The sequence below is a fragment of the Oncorhynchus nerka genome, linkage group LG28, assembly GCF_034236695.1.
Source record: "Oncorhynchus nerka isolate Pitt River linkage group LG28, Oner_Uvic_2.0, whole genome shotgun sequence".
NCBI classification, from domain to species: Eukaryota; Metazoa; Chordata; class Actinopteri; order Salmoniformes; family Salmonidae; genus Oncorhynchus; species Oncorhynchus nerka.
The window spans coordinates 49,929,587-49,952,945 of record NC_088423.1 but is presented as its reverse complement, the minus strand read 5'-3'; the positions used below and the strand labels follow the sequence as shown (position 1 = coordinate 49,952,945).

At 40.4% G+C, this 23,359-nt stretch overlaps 2 protein-coding genes across 5 annotated transcripts; one reads left to right on the top strand and one right to left on the bottom strand.

The window, feature by feature from the left end:
• Nucleotides 1–3,762: 3,762 nt before the first annotated feature.
• On the top strand, nt 3,763–10,215 carry LOC115113353 (zinc finger protein 518A). 3 transcript variants are annotated; one of them, XM_029640892.2, is made up of 3 exons: nt 3,763–4,059; nt 5,301–7,844; nt 8,040–10,215. In XM_029640892.2, the coding sequence occupies exons 2-3, from the start codon at nt 5,315–5,317 to the stop codon at nt 8,825–8,827; spliced, it is 3,318 nt and encodes a 1,105-aa protein (XP_029496752.1). In that variant the 5' UTR covers nt 3,763–4,059; nt 5,301–5,314; the 3' UTR covers nt 8,828–10,215. The 3 variants fall into 3 exon arrangements, with proteins under 3 accessions (XP_029496752.1, XP_029496753.1, XP_029496754.1); XM_029640893.2 differs by having other exon boundaries at nt 4,039–4,124; XM_029640894.2 differs by lacking the exon at nt 3,763–4,059 and adding an exon at nt 4,149–4,558.
• LOC115113354 (B-cell linker protein-like) lies at nt 9,622–20,596 on the bottom strand. 2 transcript variants are annotated; one of them, XM_029640895.2, is made up of 21 exons: nt 20,423–20,596; nt 17,823–17,888; nt 16,596–16,642; nt 16,338–16,378; nt 16,032–16,149; nt 15,334–15,455; nt 15,150–15,219; nt 14,885–14,968; nt 14,722–14,747; nt 14,597–14,622; nt 14,192–14,222; nt 13,999–14,050; nt 13,086–13,149; nt 12,930–12,957; nt 12,799–12,829; nt 12,518–12,593; nt 12,308–12,339; nt 12,051–12,106; nt 11,771–11,854; nt 11,451–11,606; nt 9,622–11,338 (listed from the first exon to the last, which is right to left on the bottom strand). In XM_029640895.2, the coding sequence occupies exons 1-21, from the start codon at nt 20,467–20,469 to the stop codon at nt 11,222–11,224; spliced, it is 1,374 nt and encodes a 457-aa protein (XP_029496755.1). In that variant the 5' UTR covers nt 20,470–20,596; the 3' UTR covers nt 9,622–11,221. The 2 variants fall into 2 exon arrangements, with proteins under 2 accessions (XP_029496755.1, XP_029496756.1); XM_029640896.2 differs by lacking the exon at nt 17,823–17,888 and having other exon boundaries at nt 20,423–20,594.
• Nucleotides 20,597–23,359: the final 2,763 nt, after the last annotated feature.

Sequence of the window (23,359 nt, the reverse complement as noted above, 5' to 3'; positions counted from 1 at the left end):
ACCGCATCACTTACAGCCGCATATTTGGTACCAGTGTTTTCTTTTCAATCAAGGGATTGCAAATAGCATACCACTGCATACCACTGCTGGCTTGCTTCTGAAGCTAAGCAGGGTTGGTCCTGGTCAGTTCCTGGATGGGAGACCAGATGCTGCTGGAAGTGGTGTTGGAGGGCCAGTAGGAGGCACTCTTTCCTCTGGTCTATAAAACAATATCCCAATGCCCCAGGGCAGTGATTGGGGACACTGCCCTGTGTAGGGTGCCATCTTTCGGATGGGACGTTAAAACGGGTGTCCTGACTCTCTGAGGTCATTAAAGATCCCATGGCACTTATCGTAAGAGTAGGGGTGTTAACCCCGGTGTCCTGGCTAAATTCCCAATCTGGCCCACAAACCATCATGGTCACCTAATAGTCCCCAGTTTACAATTGGCTCATTAATCCCCCTCCTCTCCCCTGTAACTATTCCCCAGGTCGTTGCTGCAAATGAGAACGTGTTCTCAGTCAACTTACCTGGTAAAATAACGGATAAATAAAATAAAAATAACCAACTTTCATCATTATAGAACAATACATCAGCCCCACAGACCTCCTACAAACAAGACAAATGCGAATGGACTGCTCAATATGCATTGTTTTGTGTAGGCCTATTTTTTTTGTCAGTGTCTGACAGAGCGGGCCAACGCTGCAAGTGAAATGAATGGAAGTACTGTTAGTACCACAGAAATTGTTCAATTTGGTGATTTCGTAACCATTACTCATAACTTAATAATACGTTTCAACAGTATACGACAAGTAATCCTCCATGTACTTTCATGCAACCTCTGTTTAAAACAATATCTGGAAATGATTGTAAGGGTGAAAAGACAAATACATTCACATTTAAAATGTTAATAGTCACAAAGAAAACAGGCGCTGCCTCCATTATTCCAGCACCATTTCAACTTCCACATTTCAAAATTCAAAAGGCACTCGCACATCTGAGCTATCTTTTTTTGCAGGTGCATGGTAAACAGTTGAATAAAATGAAGAAGAAAAAGAAGAAACCCGTACACTGCTCTTCATAGTAACACTGCTCTTTATTAAGCTTTTACGTATCGGTCTCATGGCCTTCGTCAAAGCTTTTGTGAGTATTTTAAATTAGCACCATTATGTAGACATATCCACATCCGTTCCGCGCATCGAATGTGGTTGGAGTCGAGAGAAAACAAATAAGTGCTACCAAATATAACAATGTGCTTTTCATAGATATTCAAATAGTGTGTACATAACACGTATTAACACGTCTGTAAAACCACAATGAGGACATAGACCTACCATGCAAGTGTTCATACATCATTGGGTACAGCGCAAGAAAAACATCAGAGTAATCTGAAATGGGGGCATAATTAATACTCACATTTACAACATAACGTATAAGCATTTCTGTCTGGAGGGTGAAAATACAGAAACATATTTTGCTCAGAGTATTATTTATATCACACCCTCTTGTCTGATATATTAACCTGCTCTATGCCACAAAATCTAAAGTTAGAAATGTCATGTTTCAGGTCATTAAAATATTTTGCGACTGGATAATCCCTGTCGTTTCTCCTGATTGAACGTTTATGTTCACAAATTATGTTTGAGAGAAAGAGGTTTTACCTACATAACTCAGCCCACATGGACATTTAATCGTGTAGATAACATGGGGGTGGATGTAGCAGGTAATCATGTAATTTATTTGGAACCGTTTTCCTCTATGTGGGTGGCAGAAATATTCACACTTCGTCATATTGTTGCACTGTGCGCAACCTCTGCATTTATAGCTACCATTCCGAAGAGGGCGTAAAAGAGCCTGGCCGATTTTCTTTTGCGGCTGGCAGTTGGCATGGAGCCACTTATCGCGTAAATTGCGACCGTCTCCTATATACAATTAGTGGTGGATTCTTAAATTCAGCCGGCAAAGCTGGGTCCGATGATAAAACATGCCCGTGTTTCTTGACAACATCTCCCACTTTTCGAGAGTTCAACGTAATGTGTGGTAGTGAACATTACAGTCTTCTTTAGCTCTAGTGGGTCTTTTTTGTAGCAGCTCATCTAGTGTTCTCCCCCAATACCAAACGAAGAGCTTCATCCACACATTGTGAAGAGTAGCCTCTTCTTAGAAACTTATTACGCACCTCCCCTGCTTTTTCTAGATACCGGTAGTCCTTTGTGGAGTGGCATATCCGGTGCAGTCTGTTTGCCCTCGACTCCAATCACATTTGATGCGCGGAACGGATGTGGATGGGGCTATGTCTACATAAGGGTCCTAATTTTAAAAACTCACGAAAGCTCTGACGAAGGCCGTGAGGCCGACACGTAAAGTTTATTAAAGAGCAGTGTGCAGGTTTCCTCTTTTTCCTCAACTTCAACATTTCAACATAATCAAATCACCCCCGCTTCGTCTAATACAGTGACAACTAAAAGCTATCAAAAACATTTGCTACAATTAGAGAAATATGTTAACTCACCCTACTTGTAGAGAAACGCCAATGCTATCCTCTCTTTCATTTTGACGAAACTGTCTCTCACTCTGTCATACAGTACAGCTTTTATTTTTTGATGTCCTTGGCTACCTAGCTAAAATCCTTCGTCGCTAGCCTAACTTTTATTCATGGGCAACGTTAGCTAGTTACAATTTGTCTTCTAGGCCTACATCTAGCTACACAACTTCCAACCTCGCGGCCAGGGGCACAACAAAATATTAATTAATGTTTGGATCAGAATCGCTGTTATAATTATTGGAGAATTTAGTAAAAACAGCCCAAATCCCTATCTCCTCCGTGGCTAATTTAGGAAAAGGGCCAATTTTAGCTAGCTGGCTAGCTAGCCACCGGAAGACAACAACAAAACGAGATGTAACAATTCTACGTTTTTATGCCAATAACATATGCTCTCAATTGGATTTGATGGGAGTGACGCCAAAATCCAAACACGCTTCCCTTCACACTTTTTTGTTGGTGCGCCAGGACCATTCAGATGCTCAACTTTTAGCTCAACCTGATTGGCACATTTGTTATACTTTTTTGTCAGGTAGCCCAGATGCTCGCTGGCTTCTCTCGCCTTCAATGTTACGGACGGCAACAATGTCATACTCGTTTGAACCAGACAGCATCAGACAGATGGCCTACACGTAGAGGCAGAGGGGCGCTGTTTCGCTCGCTCGGATGCTTTCTCCTGTGAGATACATTCAACCTCTTGCGAATTGAAGGAACATTATGAAACACTGGGACGAAATATACATTTTTGTAGGGGTTTTTTTTCTCTTCATTTTTGGTTGCCCTTGGCATCCATGCATACAAGCCACTGATTAGCGCTTGTATCCCAAGCATGTCTTCAACCCACATCATTGATCTGTTAGTCCAAACACCTTTTTCCATTGAGCAAGCAGCAAAGCACGTAGCCTCCTGCTTCCTCCCTCAAGAATCTTTATTCTCTCATGTGATTTAATCAGCAGGCTTCTTTTGGTCTGACTGAGGCACCATCCCACCCTTAGCAAAGTGGTCAAAATGGGATTATTCCCTTCCTTTGCTAACAAATATGTTACCCAAATAGCCTATCACATACAAGTGAACATTTACCCAGCAGTAATTACCTTACATTATTAATATAATTATTATTTTTAAGGGTGCAATCTACATTTTTGTATTTATTTTTCATAATAATCTTCTCACTGACAGGCTGACAACAAAATACCAAGAGGAGATGGATCAGTGAACAGTGGGCTATTTGGAGGGGCAAAGGAAGTGCAATCTTGTTATGACTCCCTCGGACAGTTATAACACTGTTATAAACTATGAAGCTGCACGTACTGAAAGTAACAGTAAAACAATGATTATACCGACTCGCCATATAATAAAACACTTTTGGATAGTATACTCAAGCCGTGTCTCTGTCGTGTAGGCTAAACGGTGCAATGAGCAATTCATCCGTTCTGGGAGGCTACTCTGTCGTACAGCTCCCGCTCAACTCTGCGTAATCCCCGGATGAAGCTGTCATGGCTGCCATTCGCTGAGCTGTCAAGCCTACAAAAACAAAGGTAAAAGCCAACCGAAGTCTCGAATTATGTCGTCGTTGTCAATCATATCTGAGTTTTACTCAGCGGTAAATACATTTTGGTTGAGCTACATTGATGATATTAACTTTTTTTGTCGTGCAATTTTTCGGTGCACTTTGTCACAACCTAAGCTCTTCGTGTGTATTTAATTCAAATCAGTCAATTGGCAAATCAGCCAGCCGTTCGAAAGCTCACACTTCAGAGTAAATGTTTTACAACGCAGTGAGGTGATGATGAGTGATGGTCGAAGCAAAAATCGGAATTGCTTTCAAACAACAAATTAAACGCGTTTGTTTGTTACATGTTAATGAACCTTCTCAGTGTGTTTGTTTTGGTCAAGTCAAATAGCACAATAGAAATGGCTGACAGCTTTGACCTGATGCAAAGTTGACATTCTGTAATACATTTTTTTGCGGCCAGCAACCAATTTAGCGTATAATATTTTCTTCTACGGAGACCTATTGGGATATCATTTGAACAGGTGTGCTTTAGCATAGAATCTTTTCTTTCGACTGAGATCCATTACAAATGCAATTTTTTTTTGTCAGATTTGGTGGATTATGGCAAATCCTTTGGTCAGTCACATTGAGAAATGTACATGGCACATCATTTGAGTAAAATATTATGGAGTAAGACATTTCCACTATAGTAAAATAGTCTGAAATGTAATTACATTGAATCTGCAACAGGTGGATAAGGTTGACCCATGCTGTTGGTTATGTTGTGAGAACATGCACTACTCAGACAATACACCAAGCAGGTAGGCTGCAGAGTAGTTTTGCATTTTGAATATTGTAGGCTACAAGCCTTATAGTGAAGACTACTGCACTACAAGAGTTTGCACTAATGTGCACTTATTGACTGTGGTAATAAAACACAGCATCATTCTTGTATAAATGATTGCAGATCAGGATCATTTTATCCCCATTTCAAAAATACATCCTAATATGGTATTTTCTCAGGTCTGATCTCTGTAGACTAGATTCCGAGGGGACATTTGCATATATTTGATGGTTGCCGGTTTATAGACCAGGAAATTGGTAAATTGGTTAAAATGTTTTGTGCTGGGCTATTTACGTATCTTCTCTCAAAAATATAAAACCAAGTTAAATCAATATGGTTGACTGTTTATGTTTTTTTACAATGAGGTCAGAAGTTCATTGTCTATAATGAATGTCTGGCTTGCAATCAATTGTTGATTGTTTCTTTTAACTCTGTTACAGAGGCCTGAATTGATATGGATCCAGCACGCGCTGAATTAGATGTCCCTGCTGGAGGTAATATAAAAGTTGTCGAGGATGACAGAAACTGGAACAAACGACTCCGTCTCAGGAAAACTGCCGTTCAGCCCCCAGCCATGCAAAGTAAAGATAAGCATGGGCCAAAGAAGATAACAGAGGACATGGAGAAAAGCACAGAGCAGATGTATTTGAAGAAGACGCCCCTTAAAGTTCAAGAGGGTCAACATGTGACAAAGGTTTCTGGAAATATACTTGGGTTTAGATGCTCTGAATGCAAGGACAGCACAGTATTCAGCCCTAATGACTTACTGAGGCACTTTCAGGAGACTCACCCAAGAAGCCAACCAATTTTTCCTTGTGACATGTGCAGTTTTATTACACATGAATTCTCCCGCCTTAAAGTCCACCAATTAGGCCACAGAGACACTTTTGCCAGCTGCAACATATGCAATGACAATGTCCAGCACACCCTCTTGCAGCTCACCACACATTTAAACATGCACCACAGCTTGAACGGCCACTACTGTTGTGAGAAGTGCAAGTTCTCCACAAGAGATGTAGGAGCATTTTTGGAGCACCTGTATCTACATAACATTGCGCCGCAAGCAGGTTCTGCTGACCAGGATTTGATGAGACATCTCATGGCCAAAACAGCACAATTCCGCTTCAGTTGCCAATTCTGTGACTATAAATCTCATCGAAAATATATCATCACAAGGCACATGGCCACCATTCATGGTGAAGAGAAGAGCCAGAAAAACAAGCCGAAAATGAAAGATGTTGGTCCTAAAACAGTAGATAACTCATCTCCAAGACTAAAGCACACAGTGACGAGTACAGCGAGGGAAAATAACTGGATGTCACAAGGCTGTCTTTCTCTGCCGGGGGAAGGATTCCTGGATAAATATTGCAGATTGTCAAATCCAGAGAGGGCTTTGGAGGAGACGAAGCAATTTTTAGAGAAGTCTGTGGCTGCTGAAACAGGTGGGCAGACATGGAATGAAGCTCTTAAGACTGTACTTTCAAATGTGCCCCAAGCCATCACTTCCTTTTCAAACTCAGAAAACTGCATGATATCCAATCCTGGATTCACAAACACAGACAAAGACCTCACTGTCCTCATGCTCAAAAACAAGATTTCAGTTCCTCCGGATGTCACTACTGAAGCCATTGGTTTCAAAATGGTGGAAGGCAAAAAACATTTGGTTCTCAAGGTTACACCAGCAGCAAAGCAAGAGACCTCTGACACAACAAAGACGTCATTGTGTGTCACTGAGCAGGAATCAGAGAAGATTGCTTGTCAAACTAGTGCTGGGGACTCCAATGCAAACGGATGCCAATCAAATTCAACTATCCCCCCAAAGACCAGGCCACCCAGTTGTCCAGAGTCATTCTCGACACAAAATGATATTGACACTATTTCAACCCTAAAGTTAGTGGAATATGATCAAACTCAAGAAAATAGAGAAAACCAGGAAACAATGGTTGGCCAGGAACACCAGAGACATGACGCAGAACCCAAAGATGTGAATCACTGTGAAGATACGGCAGAGGACATGAAAGTGCCGAAGTTGACAGTGGAGAAAAGTGAGAAAAAGCTAAAATCCTTTCCTGAAGCTCTGTGCTCTTCCAAGACTATGGGGGACAAAAAAAGGTGGAGAATGAAAGTGGTCAGCCCTAAAACTGTAGAGAAGAAATCATCACCAGCATTAAAGCTCCTCCTGAAGAAGAACCCAGTTAAGGAAATGCAGTGGATGTCACAAGGTCCTCTTCCCCTGTTAGGAGGAGGTTTGCTGAACAATTCTCACAGACTAGAGCACCCACAGAAAACTTTGGAGGAGACGCAGCAATTTCTTAAAAGAGCACTGTCAATGGAAAATGGCAAAAAGAAACATACCAAGTCCAAAGTGGTCACACGGTCGTCAAAGTCAGAGGGAGGCTTTATTCCAAACCTTGGACATTTCAGCCCCAGAGTTAACAATCTTGGTGCCCTCATGGTAAAAAATAAGATTTTAGTTCCTCCCAATTGCACTACAGAGGCCATGGGTTTCAAAATGGTGGATGGCAAAAAGCATTTGGTTCTTAAGGTTACACCATCAGACAAAACAGAGACATCCTTGCATTCCGTTGAGACAAAGGAAGACAACACTCTATCTGAAAGTTGCACTATGAGCCAGAACAGTTTAGTTGTTGTCGAGAAAAGTCAGCCATGTTCTAAAATCCCTCCAAGCACCATAACAAAGAGTAACCTAGAATATCATTTTGAAAATGTGGAGCTTCCAAACACTAATGTCAGTTCTGAAAACAGAGAAGGAATGAACAATGGCATGGATTCTCATGTCCTAGGTGACCAACATTGTCCAAGGGTAGGCCTACCTCATGTATCTAATGGAGCCAAATCAGAAGGAAATGATTTGGACCAGATAACGGAAGATAAGCCTGACCTGGAAGGGGTTGGAACTACAGAAGCTCAGGTCCTCATGGTGTCTCCCTCCCCTATACTCAAATACCTTACTTCCCCACAAGGTAATCAACACTATCTTGCTGAAGTTAATTAAATCTGATTTGTTAATTGTATTTCCCTTATTGACTTCTGATTACCTGTCTTGCATGATTCTGTCCATGCCACTCTATGTTGTATGGATAGACATTATTGTAGCAGTTTACTTTCCTTTTTACTGAACTAATTGGGATTTGTTCTCTTTTTGAATATTTCAACAGGTATAACAAACTGGTCAGAGATTCCAGTCCACACTCCAGATGTTGATTCTCAGGACTTCCCTCCCAATACCACACTAAGAGATGGAGGAAAACAGGAGGTCTTTGACAGGATTTGCCTCTCACCACAGCAAAACAAACAGACAGTCAGAGGAAAGAGGCAGAGCGAACTGTCCACAGAGGACTCCCTTGAGCCCCTCTCAAAAGCCAATAAACCCTCCAGCAAAGTTGTGGAAGAAAAAGAGGCTTCACTAGCAGCGGCGCATCACTGGGAGCCAGGCCCTAGAGATGTGGAGAGGACACTGAAGCTATTGCCATTAAGTCCCACTCAACTCATTACACGTCCAAGGGGAGACCAGCCTGTTGTAGTGCTAAATCACCCAGACACAGACATTCCAGAGGTTACAAATATCATGGAAACAGTCCACAGGTACAAAGGGGAGGTCCAAAAAGTTTTGTTGTCTCGAAAAACATTGAAGGCCTTTGCAGGCATGGGTTGTAATATGTTTAGGGCAAATGCCCCAACGAATGCCTCCGTCTCTCATCAACGTATGTGGCCTGAGAGCAGAGTGAAAGAGAGATTCGTCTTGAAATTGAAGCTGAGAAAGATGAGCAGAAAGAAGTACAAAGTGGTGAATGCAATCTCTCACAGCACTGAGCCTCCATTACGATTTAGCTGCTGGTTTTGTGGCCGAGTCTTCAGTGATCAGGAGGTCTGGATTGGACATGGCCAGCGCCATCTGATGGAATCTACTAAAGAGTGGGATAAGCTGAAATGTGAAAAGTCATAATGCAATCTACACTGGATTCAAAGTTGAGAAAGGTGCTCCTGCACAAAAGCAATGGACAGAAAATATTACATTAATTTCACTGTCTTATTAGAGAATAATGTTGATAATGATGACAAAATAGTAGTGTACAAAATCTATGTAACAACATGAGTTCTTTGAAAATAGAGGGCTCTAACACTCAGGTAAAATTTACATTATTATTTTGTTTTTTTTTGTAAATTTTTTTCATTTGCTCATATCTAAGTATTTAATTTGAAACCCACTTATGTTTCAGTGCTACCATCGTTTTAGATAGGATGCAATCTATTTGTTGTTTCAGTTATGTCTAACCAACATGCAATGCTATACAAGTTGATGTAAGTACATTGTCATAGGGACTCTTTCACAGAACACTGTAATAAGGACACGAATGAGCCATACTCCTAAATCTCTAAACATGAACATTTAACATTATACGGGTATGTATAGTGTGTGTCATATGATTATGACACACACACACACAATCCCTGTTAAGGCCCATAGAAAATAGGGAATGTTTTTGTTTGAATGCATACAGTACAATATGTACCAAAAATATGAATGGTTTCGAATATAGTAGTATCCATATGTAGGGCACATTTTGTTAAGTTAGTCCTGCACTAGTAGCAGGAGTAGTCCAACGTATTCACCTTTTTATAATTTAACAAAATCCATAGTACATTATAGGATGACTGATGGCATGTCTGCAATATAGCCTAACAATGCTGGTTTTACATGCAAAATATTGTTTTTCTGAAAGAAATTCCTATTGTGACTTGAAATTATTATGTTTTTTAATAGGATTATGAACAGACAGTGACTATTTCTTCCCATTATCTCACTTTATGAAGCTTATGACAATATTGATATGCATGTTACTGTATGTTTCCTTATGTTCTGAAAGTGTCCATGGAAAGGGATACTTTTAGTTAGTCAGCACAGGACCATTGGTCAAATGGACCCAAATCATGAATACACATAGCACATCTTTCTGACCATACCCTTTCTGCTTGCACACGTCAGCATTAGTCATCCACCATGTATTTCTGCATTTAAACAGATAATTGTCAAAGTGTCTCTCTACATCACAATCACAGTGCATCATTGTAATGGCGCGTATGTTCAGCAGCCCCTCTAGGCATCTCTTTCTCTCTCTCTCTCTCTCTCTCTCTCTCTCTCTCTGGCATGGATGAATTATAGGACGTACCTGGTTTGGAATAGTAGTCAGGGAAAGAGGTACAATTTTGACTTAAGAAATATTTGTTTTTCTCCAAGTGCCTGACCTTTACACAATGAATATGTATTTATCTTGATACACACCTGGTAGCATTATGTGTTGTACAGATCAATAAATACAAATAGTTTGACAATATATGTGTGATTATTGAATATGTATGTAAGTTGGGTAACACAATTAAGAAAGGAAAGGTATATCAATCATTTTGAGTTAATGAACACAACTCAAGAATATAGTATAACACTCAATGCTGCAGATCTTTTTTTGTTCTATTGGTGTTGCTTTCCAGCATCATACACCATTCACACTTACTGTAGTTACTTTCTATTTATAATATATCTACAATATTTTATTCTTTAAGAATACATCATGGCAAGATTCGAGGGGCCATGTTTGGTTGGTAGAAAAGACCCCATAGAATGCAAAATGTTCAACACACGTTTGAAAATGTACACACATGAACTATTTTACTGAATTGGCACAGTACCAGTCCCGGAAACATGACCCTAGGCAACAGCATTGACTAGGGTCCGGTAATCATGACGGACTGACTTAGTACATTTCGAAAAGAGGGAAAAAAATTGTTCCAGGAGGGTCCTCTTCAGACAGGCACCTCTCCCATCAAATCACGATTCAAAGTTTGCAGGCAAAACCTTTGCAGTGGTTTTAGTGAAGGTAGTTGATGCAATCTAGCCAATTACCAAATGCACTCATTAAAAATAACTTCTGTGATCTTCATCTTGATAGCTTCTATTTTGTGGCCGGGGGATATTGGCAGGGAGAGAAGGCAGTGATGTAGTTCCTCTATGTCCAACTGACGTTATATGACGTACAGACGTGTTAAGCTGGAGCATTGGTACATTGCCAAAAGCAACCCGTCTGTCTAGAGCACATTACAGTAAGTCAATTTCATTCTGGTCTTGCTTGGATAGCCATGACTGGGTGAATGTGACTAGACTAATCCAACTTTCTCACAAACCCTGAACAGATGGTCAGTAATTTCAAACTGAGAGTAGCATCAAATTGCCTGATGACTTGCACACAGGTCTTACACTAGACGCACTGATTTGGAATGTGACTCCCGAGTCCGAACCTTAAATCCCTGATGATCCATAGGACTAGTTAGGATCTAGTGAGGCCTAAGGATTCACAGCATAGCACAGTTTGGTAGAGTCCTTGGAGTTACTTTGGCTGTCAATCAGTACCAAGGGGTTCCTCTGATGGTTCTCAATGATGTGGGAAACACTGGTGAAACGCTGAGGGAATACAATAAGAGGTGTCAGGCCTACAGGTTAGGAATCAGGCCATCTATATTTCATGGATATCAGAAAATTGTTTTGTAGCCCATCAAGATGAGATGTTGTCTACCTCCTCTCCTTTCTTCTCCTTCCCGAGTGCGTATCGCTGCGATGCTTGGATGTAGCGCACTGGGATGTTGTAGACTCTACTGTTGTAAAACACCACTAAAGTGTATGGCTGCTGTGTGTCCTGACCAGAGCTCTTCCTTATGAGGAAGGACCCATCCTGAAACAAAGGAGATGCACAGTACAGTCAGCGGGAGCAATCCAAGTCTCATTCTTATCCTAACACCCGTGATTTAGTTTATTAAAAAAATGCAAGTTGATCTGAAGACTGTGATTATAATAAGAGTATGTTTAATTGTCTGTATTCATGTGAGTGAGACTCGCCTTATTTGAGCGAACCAAGGCATCCTCAGCTGTCTTACGGTCACAGGTGCTGGCATACCAGGGTTTCTTCAAGACATCTGTCGCCTACAACAACCACAAAAATACAGAAACAAGGAAGTGTGTTTAAAGTCAAGTCCATGTGGCCCTAATATGCTTTGCAGTTTTCACAAACTTTAATAGTGTATTCATCCATGCATTGTGCATGCCATCACCAGTATTTTGAGCTATGTTGTGGTATGTTATAAATAAAATAGTGACATTTAGGTCAACTTTTTATCACCTCTTCAGCATCTGTTAACCCATTTTCATCTGTGGGTACAGTTCCTCTATCAGGTTCTGGGAATTAGAAAACAGTAAAAAAAAAAAAGTTTAAAAAAAATACTAATTTAGTGTTGTATAGACAGACACAGCAGAATCCATTCACAGAATAAATGTTTGCTGTGTTGTGTCACTGTCAGGGTCGAGGTTATGGTCATCTGCCTGTGGCCGTTTGCATATCATTTATAATCAACATGACTCTCTCAGACCTGTACTTACTGTGAGAGGTAAACATCTGTGGCAGAGGAATCCTGCAGTAGAGAAAAGAAGAACATTCCGGAATAATTTATATTGGCCTTGACGCATGTCGGTTTGTGCTGTCTTGCTAACTCTGCAAGACAGTACACACAGATCTGGGGCCAGGCTATAAAGAGATATCTGCTAGGCGCAAAATAGAGAGATTTCTTATGAAGTCATGATGTTTCTTACTTGGCACACTTGTATTCAGAGGGCTGGGGTGTGGCCGTGAGTTTCTGGTTAATGTGCCTCGTGGCCAGTGCTGTGCCTGTGGAAAAGCAGATATAGCAAGAGAGTGTGTTACAGTGGTCTACTAATTATGCAAGTGGATGACTGCATAAACACTTTCTGGATTTAACAATTTAACAATTTACAGCAATACAGTTCATTGAATTGTGTGTTTTATTTACTGTAATGCATTTCATAGGCATAAAAGGTTATGCAATCAAAACAGTTTAGGAATAGGTAACTACCTTCATTTCCCCCGGATGCAATATTTGGCCTCTGAAAAAAGACAAACATGATCACCCTGCACCATATCCCATAGAATTTAAAATTTCACACTTTGTTTTTTTCCCAAAATATATTTTTGAGTTTCCCCTACCGGTCTAAAATATGGCTTCAATGGCTTCCTAAAATAGAGAGGATTATGTGAGTTATGTCATCCCTGAAACCAGACTTTTCCGGTGCTCTTCTAAGTGAACGAGCAGCCAGCAATGAACAGAAAATATGATATATAATTTTAGTGAGTGACACGTACGTTTCTCTGGGCATTGGTTTGGGAAGTGCAGGCAGGGGCTTTTGCCCGGACGCTGTACTGCCAGCTAGGAGAACAGAGATGACATACAGTAAATTCACACATATAAAGTAAGTTCTGTTAAGTAACACAATGTTAAGTTATTTTATGCTCTTTTACAATCTTTTAACTTCCATTCATTGTAATGTATGTTGTGTTGTGTCTCATTTACAGTGCCTTCAGAAAGTATTCACACCCCTTGACTTTTTCCACATTTAGTTGTGTTACAAGGTGGGATTAAAATGGATTAAAATGTCTTTTTTTTTTGTCAAAGACAAAATGTTTAAAACAAAATATGAAAAATACACACAAATATAACTTGATTACATAAGTTGTCAACCCCCTGAGTCAATACATGCTGGAATCACCTTTGGCAGCGATTACTGCAGTCTTTCTGGGTAAGTCTATAAGAGTTTTACACACCTGGATTGTACAGTATTTGCACATTATTCTTTTCAAGCGTTGTCAAGTTGGTTGTTGATCATTGCTAGACAGCCATTTTCAAGTCTTGCCATAGATTTTCAAGCCGATTTGTTTAAAATTCACTGCTCGACTGAGGGACCTTACATATAATTGTATGTGCGAGGTACAGAGATGAGGTAGTCATTCTAAAATCAGGTTAAACACTGTTACGCACACAGAGTGAGTCCATGCAACTGACTAATGTTCCATTTTTGTTTTGCATCTGGCAATCCACTAGATGGCATAATTAGCCAATTGAAGTAACTACCAACATAGTACATCAAATATTTTGGAGGATATGGAACAATGCTCTTCCTTAATAGTTGCCTGTTTTCTTTTAGAATGTATTATTGCCACATTAATGTTTGAATGTTTAGTAATTTGGCTGATGTTGGTAATATGGATGAATACATACTTAATTCTGGATTGCAGGCTTCATATTCAGCATCATCTATGGGCTCCTGGACCTGGATGACAATAACAAAAAAATGGTTAACGTTTCCAAAGCTGATAATATCCCATCTTTACTGTTCTATTACTATCTCATCAAAGAAAGTATTTGGGGTCAGGTACAATGTCCAGAGTCTCTTTGGTACAGTAGAACTTACTGGGATTGGATGACAACTCTTCATGTGCATTCTGGAGAGAGAAGTGAACATATGGATTATTCATGTCAGTGTGGCAACGAAACAGAAGAAAACGACCTCATGTTTATTAAATAGTTTATCGTTCAATTGCAGTCATGCATAAAATCCATGTTTCCTGGTCTCCAGAAGAAGTTGTAGTCATTGTTAGCACCTTGGGCTGGCTCTAGGGGGCAAACTCTGTCTAGGGACTCTGAGGAGTGTGGAAGGTCGGTAAAAAAAAATATATATAATTTTTTTTTAAAAAGCTGTCATTTTTGTGTCTTTTTCCAATAAATAGATATTTAGATACTGTATTTCTGTCAGGGGAAATGTTGATCCCATTTGACCTGGTCTGAAAAGTGCTTCCGTCCCTGAACCAGAACTGACCTGCTCACTGGGGGAGGAGAGTTTTCCTTTAGATGAAAGAGAACATGGGACACATCAAGCACAGTCCTACAGTCATTAACTATACTATTAATTGTAATGTATTAGCCGTTGGTTATCAAACCTACCTCCATGTCAGGGACTTCATACACATCTGAAAAACAAAACAAAAAGACTAAGCCTCAAAATATCTAACTCAGTCGGGCACATTAAGCGCAATAAATGAAATTCAATCAATTCCCACAAACAATTCCATATATTCAGTGCCCCTGCTGAGATGCAGATACATACCTGGGCTATTTGAGCGCTCTGGCACAGTCTTGGACATTGAAGGACTGCTCGTTATTGGTTTGCCTCTTCCATGCATCAGACGGTCTGAAGGGAGGTTTACATGTGGATTGTATGTTGACATTAAGGTGTCTTGGTAACGTTTGTCTGACGATGATTGGCAACAGATAAAAATGTGCAATGGTTTCATGACACCTGTATGTTGAAGATAAGATCATTTAGGAACATAGTGTACATAGTGTCTGATTCATTTATTGGGACAGCTTACTAGCAGGTGATTCCTCTGTGGGGTTTATATAGTCGTCTTCGTCGTCACTTTCTGGGTTGACGTAGTCTTCCTAAAGACAACGATCATACAACGTGTCATGAAAAAGTACGAGGCAAATAATGTGTCAATATGCTGTCATGAAAACAGAAAACAATTATTGTTTTGCCCAACAACTTCACATTACTTCATCATAGTCCTGCTGGTTGGGTTTAGGGGGCAGTGATGGTGACGGTGATGGTTTGGTGGTCTTTGGAGGCCAGACGGGCTTTCTGGGGGAGGGGCTTCCCGGCCTGCATCGGCAGCTGTCTGGAAAAGAGAAGCAAAAGCAGAAACAGGACATCAGGATTTGCATAATGCTACAACACGTGGTCATTGCGGCGCTCTGTGTCGGTCACGGTCCACTGACTACCCACTGGGCACATACTGGTTGAATCGACGCTGTTTCCACGTCATTTCAAGCGGTCACTCAGAAATATTATCAGCCGTTTCCTTCATGCATGCAAGCATGCCAAATATGTGATTTACATACAGTAGTCCTCCTAACATGAGCTAAACATAGCTTCTACATGAAATAGATACATGTAGATAGAGGATAGAGTAGTCTTGAATAGCCAGGCATGGTATTCTTTCATTTGTTACCTAGAAGCTTGGCATGCATGGCTGCATGATGGGTAGTTTTGTGTGTGTGTACTGTGTGCGTGTATGTGTTAGAGAGAGACTAAGGAAAGGGAAAGGGGGATACCTAGTCAGTTGTACAACTGAATGCATTCAACTGAAATGTGTCTTCCACATTTAAAGTAGTAGTTTTATGTGGTTGTGCGTGTGGGTGAGTGCCTGCGTGTGTGTGCATGTGTGTGTGTGGCAGAGTGGACGAGATCTCACCTATGTATTCCCCCCTGGGAAAGGAGGCAGACGAAGTGGAGGGGAAGACTCTCTGACAGGGAGGAGGCTCATAGCTGTCATCCTTCTCCTCTTGAGGGAACTCATCAGTGTCACTGTCCTGCAACATCATGATATCGTTAAGATGCTCAGTCCCACAGCTTTGGTTGATGTAATGTGTAAACACTGTACAGCTGCTGACATGAGTCAAACGTCTGTGGGAGCATTGTCAGATGCAAGTTTATATTAGAAGCATTTCTCTAACATGTTAGTGTTTTAGAATCAATATAGCATGTGGATTGAACTCACAAACTCTTTTTCAGACCACTGTTCTTCCTCCACGTCATTACCTGTAAAGATAAATATTAAATGAGGGCCCCACAGTATGAGATGCAAAGTCATTGGAAATTACAGCATTGGGAAGACATGCATCATAGCTTTTGAAATCATATTCTGAACATATTGCTGCAAAGCTATTGCTGACCATTGTCCCCAAAAACAAACTATTGTCACTATTATATACACTAGTTCAAGGGCCACATTGTGAGACATGTAGATAGGTCTTACCTTGATAGTCTTTTACGGGTAGTTTTGGAGATGACTTGTTTTGAAATCTACAGTAAGTACAGACAGACCAGTTAGGAGTAAAAGCCAAAGTTTTAGAAACAAGAATGGACTTAACTATTTTTAGACATTCAACTTTGGGCCTGAAGAGTGATTGTACACATTAACGTTACCCCTCCCAATTCTGTGTAGTATCACCTCCTCATTCTGAAACCTATGTCATTTCTTCATGATCTATTACTGAATTCTTGAATTCTACAGCATGTTTACGTATACAGTGGTGTGCCAGCGGCTCCGTTTCAAGGAGGGAGAGAGAGAGAGTAAAGCCACCTGTCTGTACATGTTTCTCTGTTTGTCTATTTTCAGATTGAAGAAAGAGGAATAGTCACCTATCACCAAGGTTACTGTAGTAAACTAAAACTGAAACTAAAACCAATCATGAAAAAACTATTTATTAAACTGAAATAAAATAATGAACAAACCTGTAAAAAAAACTGTACTGAAACTATTATCTTGCGGGTTAATGTAGCCAGGCGAATGCGATATTTCGATCAGGCATAGCTTGTGCATTAGTATCACTAGCTATCACTAGTTAACCTGAAAAATAATCTTCTTGGTAGCTAATTTGATTCTTCTTACAAAAGTTGAAAAGCTTTGGATTGGGTTAAACATGGGCAAGATACGTTTACACCAAACCTTTTGTCTCGGGGCTATTCCCTTTAAATCCAAGCCACATTGAAATTTACTTTAGAATTTCCACCTAACCTAAAATATATGACATATATTTTGATACAATTAAAACCAGCAAATCAGCTCTCAAAACTAAATTAAACTAAACTCAATTCCAAGTCAAAACCCCAAAACTAAACAAAATAAAAACTAGTTAAAAACTTGAATAACCTTGTTTATCACCACAAGAAAATGTTGAAGAAATTATACCATGTGGGTGCACTGCACTCTCAGCTGAACTGAGCTGAACCGAGCTGTATTTCCAATGCCATACATACCGTAGTTCTGTTCTTGTTCCCACATATAGAGATGCTGGAATCTCATTCCCCTCATATACTGCATTTCAGATAAATGCCTCTACCTCGTCAGTGTAGTGTATAACTCAATATAATGAACTAGGGGCACAACTGGTGTCCTTGCGAACTTGTGGGTAACAGAGAGTAGTGTTAAGCAATGCTCTCTGTTTATGGAGTGTCACACATTTATTTTTGATCATCTGACCTTCTCAGCCTGTTTAGGATGCTGCCATCATTCTTCTTGATATCCTGGACCATCTTCTGAAGCTGGCTGGAAGACGTGTTTAAAGCTTCTCATTAAAGGTATCATATTCCCCAAAAATCATGCAGTGTTCATAAACGTAATACGGTACATAACTGTTAATACCATTTGGAGACAATAGCACATGCTAGACAAAATGTTACAGCACACACATACGGTGCATTCGGAAAATATTCAGACCCCTTCCCTTTTTCCACATTTTGTTATGTTACAGCCTTATTCTATAATGGATTAAATACATTTCTTCCCTCATTAATCTACACATAATACCCCATAATGACAACGCGAAAACAGGTTTTTAGATATGTTTGCAAATGTATTAAACTTAAAAAACAGAAATACCTTATTTACACAATTATTCAGACCCTTTACTATGAGACTTGAAATTGAGCTCTGGTGCATCCTGTTTCCATTGATCATCCTTGAGATGTTTCTACAACTTATTGGAGTCCACCTGTGGTAAATTCAATTGATTGGACATGGTTTGGAAAGGTACACACCTGTCTACATAAGGTCCCACAGTTGGCAGTGCATGTCAGAGCAAAAACTAAGCCATGAGGTCAAAGGAATTGTCCGTAGAGCTCCGAGACAGGATTGTGTCGAGGCACAGACCTGGGGAAGGGTACCAAAAAATGTCTGCAGCATTGGAGGTCCCCAAGAACAGAGTGGCCTCCATCATTCTTTTTAAATAATAATTTGTTCTTAACTGACTTGCCTAGTTAAATAAAGGTTAAATAAATAACAATAAAATTCTTAAATTGAATACGTTTGGAACCACCAAGACTCTTCCTAGTGCTGGCCACCCGGCCAAACTGAACAATCGGAGGAGAAGGGCCTTTGTCAGGGTGGTTTGCAAGAACCTGTCATTCTGACAGAGCTCCAGAAGGACAACCATCTCTGCAGCACTCCACCAATCAGGCCTTTATGGTAGAGTGGCCAGAAGGACTATCAGACCATGATAAATAAGATTCTCTGGTCTGATGAAACCAAGATTGAACTCTTTGGCCTGAATGCCAAGCTTCACGTCTGGAGTAAACCTAGCACCATCCCTACGGGGAATCTTGGTGGTGGCAGCATCATGCTGTGAGGATGTTTTTCAGCGGTAGGGACTGAGAGACTAGTCAGGATCGAGGGAAAGATGGACGGAGCAAAGTACCTCAGGACCTCAGACTGGGGGCGAAGGTTCACCTTCCAACAGGACAATGACCCTAAGCACACAGCCAAGAAAACGCAGGAGTGGCTTCTCTAAATGTCCTTGCGTGGCCCAGCCACGAACATATCTGGAGAGACCTGAAAATAGCTGTGCAGCAACGCACCCCATCCAACCTGACAGAGCTTGAGAGGATCTGCAGAGAAAAATGGGAGAAACTCCCCAAATACAGGTGTGCCAAGCTTGTAGAGTCATACCCAAGAAGACCTGAGGCTGTAATTGCTGCCAAAGTTGCTTCAACAAAGGGTCTAAATAATTATGCAAAAGGTAATTTCTGTTTTTCATTACATCCACCGGGGCTACTTGACCTATCCACAGGGTGTACTTGAGAAGACTCATGAGACCATAGGCTTTCTGGTAAAATGCACTTGAAGGAGTACTTCAAGGGTATTCTGGGCAGAGCTGAATATACTTGGTGGTACAGTAACCGAAAAAAGGTTGAGAACCCCTGAAGCAGCTGATACCTTAGTAGAGACCACTTATGGAATGTATCACTTCTTACCTTACACTAGATGGCAGCATGAAGCTATTTCTAAATTATAAATCCCATTTTTTGCTTTGTCGTTATGGGGTATTGTGTGAAGATTGAACAATTGAATGCATTTTAGTATAAGGCTGTAACGTAACAAAATGTGGGAAAAGTCAAGGGGTCTGATATGTGTATATGTGTGTGTATATATGGCATGGTCTAAATATATGGCTCGGGCAAAAATCATAGTTGCAGTCTTTCCGAGTCAACATTCCATGTTGGCTAGCACTTGAAGGTGAAGATTCACACCCATACACACACAGACTCACTCAATCACCGAAGCCTGCATGCAAGTACAGATTGAGAGCACGAGGGAGACAGGTGTGAGACGTGTAATTACAGTAACATCCACATGAGTCAGTCTTCTCTTACCACATTCCCTCTCACTTTAGATGTTGTTTTATGTAACAGCCAGCCAGAGCCATCAGAAATAAACTGTTTTTTGCTTAAACACATTTTTTTTCACTGTTTAACTTAATCTGGATGCAACATTTGGATGGAATAGTTGCTGTGGCCTACAATAAGGTACAGAGAAAAAATTGTCTGGTAAATGTATTATTGTGTGCATTGCAGAAAACAGATGTACAGTACAACTGGTTGGAACTTAGTGTACACAATTATATATTTACAGTAGGCTTTACTTGCCAGGTGCCACTGCGCCATCTATAGAAATAGGTCGTCATTGAATAATAGGCAGAATTTAAATTTGGTTTTGATTACAACGGTTAACAACATAACATATTTCCCAGTGTTACAAATACATTGACCAACATAATATTGCATACAAACATGGGTATCTCTTACCGAAATTTTGCACTTGCAGGAGCTGTGAACTTGTTCAGTGTATCCATATCTTAATGAGTAAATTGACCCGAGAGGCCACCTGCTGCGTCTAGCCACTATCCAGCTCAATGTTTGCGTTGTGAATGAACTCACTGGCACTGGCTGCCTGCCTAAAATGTCATCATAGCTGTGGGAAAAGAATAATACCTCTACAAGAGCAAGCACTTCTCCTTTCCACTGCTTGAGTTTGGTCATGAAGACAATTCCGTTTTCAGTGTAATTTGGATTTACACAATGACATTCCCACCACACAACATGGCAGATTAGAAAGATAAATATTGCCCCTGCTGTGACAATACTCTGACTGCCAGCACAGTAAACCTGAGAGGGGAGCCTTTACTGACATTTGTCAATTGTCCAAGAGATGGAAATACACAGAGGTGGCTAAAATACACAAAAAAAACATCATCCAAAGCCACTGTTGAAACGCCTGCCTGATGCTTTTGCTGTGCAATATACAGGCTCAGTCTGTTGGGCAGTCAGGAACATTTTTCAATAAGGGTTCTAGTCAGGATTCACGCTGTGTTTTTAAGTGGTATTAGGCTCAATTTGCATTGGAGCATACAGTATAATTAGCAAATGACATGGGTTGACTGTGCACTCTAGTTAATCAATGGACACAACAAAAAAAGCTCACATTCCTATTTCCAGGGGTCTGAATTGTTACAATATTCTGTTTCTTTTTGTGGGGTCATGTGTTCCAACAGGCAAGACAACAGAAATGTTTAATAACATGACTTTGAACATGGTCATGACCTCTTTGAACGTCTACCCATTAGCCACAAGCCTACCCATATGAGCAGAAATTAGACATAGACTACTACACACTTAGAAAATAATGTGCTATCTAGAACCAAAAAGGGTTCTTCAGCTGTCCCCATAGGAGAACCATTTGAAGAACCCCTTGTGGTTCCAGGTAGAACCCTTTTTGGGTTCCATGTCGAACCTTTCCTCAGAGTGTTCTACATGGAACCCAAAAAGTTCTACCTGTAACCAAAAAGGGTTCTATCTGGAACAAAAAAGGAACTCTTTTTTCTAAAAGTGTAATAGTACATTATCGTAGCTCATAAGCAAGTACGGTTTCTGTTTCACATACCTTGACAGTTAACTCATGTTGCTTATTTAGTATAGATTGGAGCTATGTTTAGTTAGCCATGAAGCGTAACATGTAAGAATAGTAACTATTACACCACTAGCAGATCTTGATCAGGAGAGGCCATTTTACATTTCCCTCTAGAGCTCTGGCTCCCTAATAATCCATCTGTTTGGATTCTCCATCAGATATCAAACAATAGAACAACAGTAGAAACACTGAAACAAGGCAGGGAAATCATGAACTTGTTGGTGTGAGGCTCAATTGCTTATTCAACTTCCTTTTTGCACAAGTTTGTAATTAACCACATGAAAACGGGAACTCATAAGGAAAGAGTTCACAGTAAATGCATCAGCCTAGCAATGTAGATTGACCATTTTTTTTTACCTCGGGGAGGAAAGTGACACACACACACACACACACACACACACACACACACACACACACACACACACACACACACACACACACACACACACACACACACACACACACACACACACACACACACACACACACACTCTTTGTCTTTGTAGTGCTCTCTTGGTACTTGAAAGGGGCGGCAGGTAGCCTAGTGGTTAGAGCATTGGGCTAGTAACTGAAAGTTTGCTGCATCGAATCCCTGAGCTGACAAGGTAAAAAAAACTGTTGCTCTGCCCCTGAACAAGGCAGTTAAACCACTGTTCCCTGGTAGGCTGTCATTGCAAATAAGAATTTGTTCTTAAATGACTTGCCTGGTTAAAAAAAAAGAGTTCTCTGCTGTGTTCACATGAGGGAAGACCACAAGAGAGAAAGACACACACAGAGAGTAGTATGAAGAGACGGTTACTCACAGTTGATGGATGAGGCTGAACCTGGTCATATCACTGTCAGACAGATTCTGTACGAGAAGCAGAAAGATAGATATAAAATATTTTTTAAATTCAAATCTCTGTGCTCTTTACTGTAAATGAATGTGTTGTTATGTTGGGTTTTGTAAAATAACATAATAATCTGTCATTCTGATTGAAGGTGGATACAAGTAGAGTAGTATATAACTGTGATAGCAGAGTAGATCAGTGTTTTCCGTTTGGGGTACAAGGACTTGGTACTTGGCCTATCCACAGGGTGTTCTTGAGAAGACTCATGAGACCATAGGCTTTCTGGTAAAATGCACTTGAAGGAGTACTTCAAGGGTATTCTGGGCAGAGCTGAATATACTTGATGGTACAGTAACCGAAAAAAGGTTGAGAACCACCGGAGCAGCTGATACAATAGTAGAGACCACTTATAGAATGTATCACTTCTTACATTACACTAGATGGCAGCATGACGCTAAAACAGCTAAAAGCTATATGCTTGCTTTTAATGTGAAAAGGATTGTTATTGTATGGCCCTACTTGTGCACATTGATCCAGTGCAGATTACAATCAATCTTATTTTGTCTATAATTTATTTACTAAATGTTCCATTCCAGTCCCGTGACATGTTACCTTTGAAATAATTCCGATGACATATCTGAACGTCTACTCACGCACACCCCTCAATAAATGTTAAATCCCCTTTGCAGTCTCTTTAATTTAAACCTCTTTAACGAATGTTTATTTACAATGGCAGATAGGATCGTCTAGAGTCTAGAGCCTACCCCGCTTACCCCTTCACAGTAGGAGGATACATATGCAAATAAAAGATGACTGGTCATTGGTCAGAATAATCAGAACAGATTCTGAGGTTCAATGACAAGGTTGCTGTTCTGGAAAGAGCCAAGAACTTGTCTTCCTCAACAACTACTATCCTGAAGCTGTGCGCCAGCAGATAAAATAACA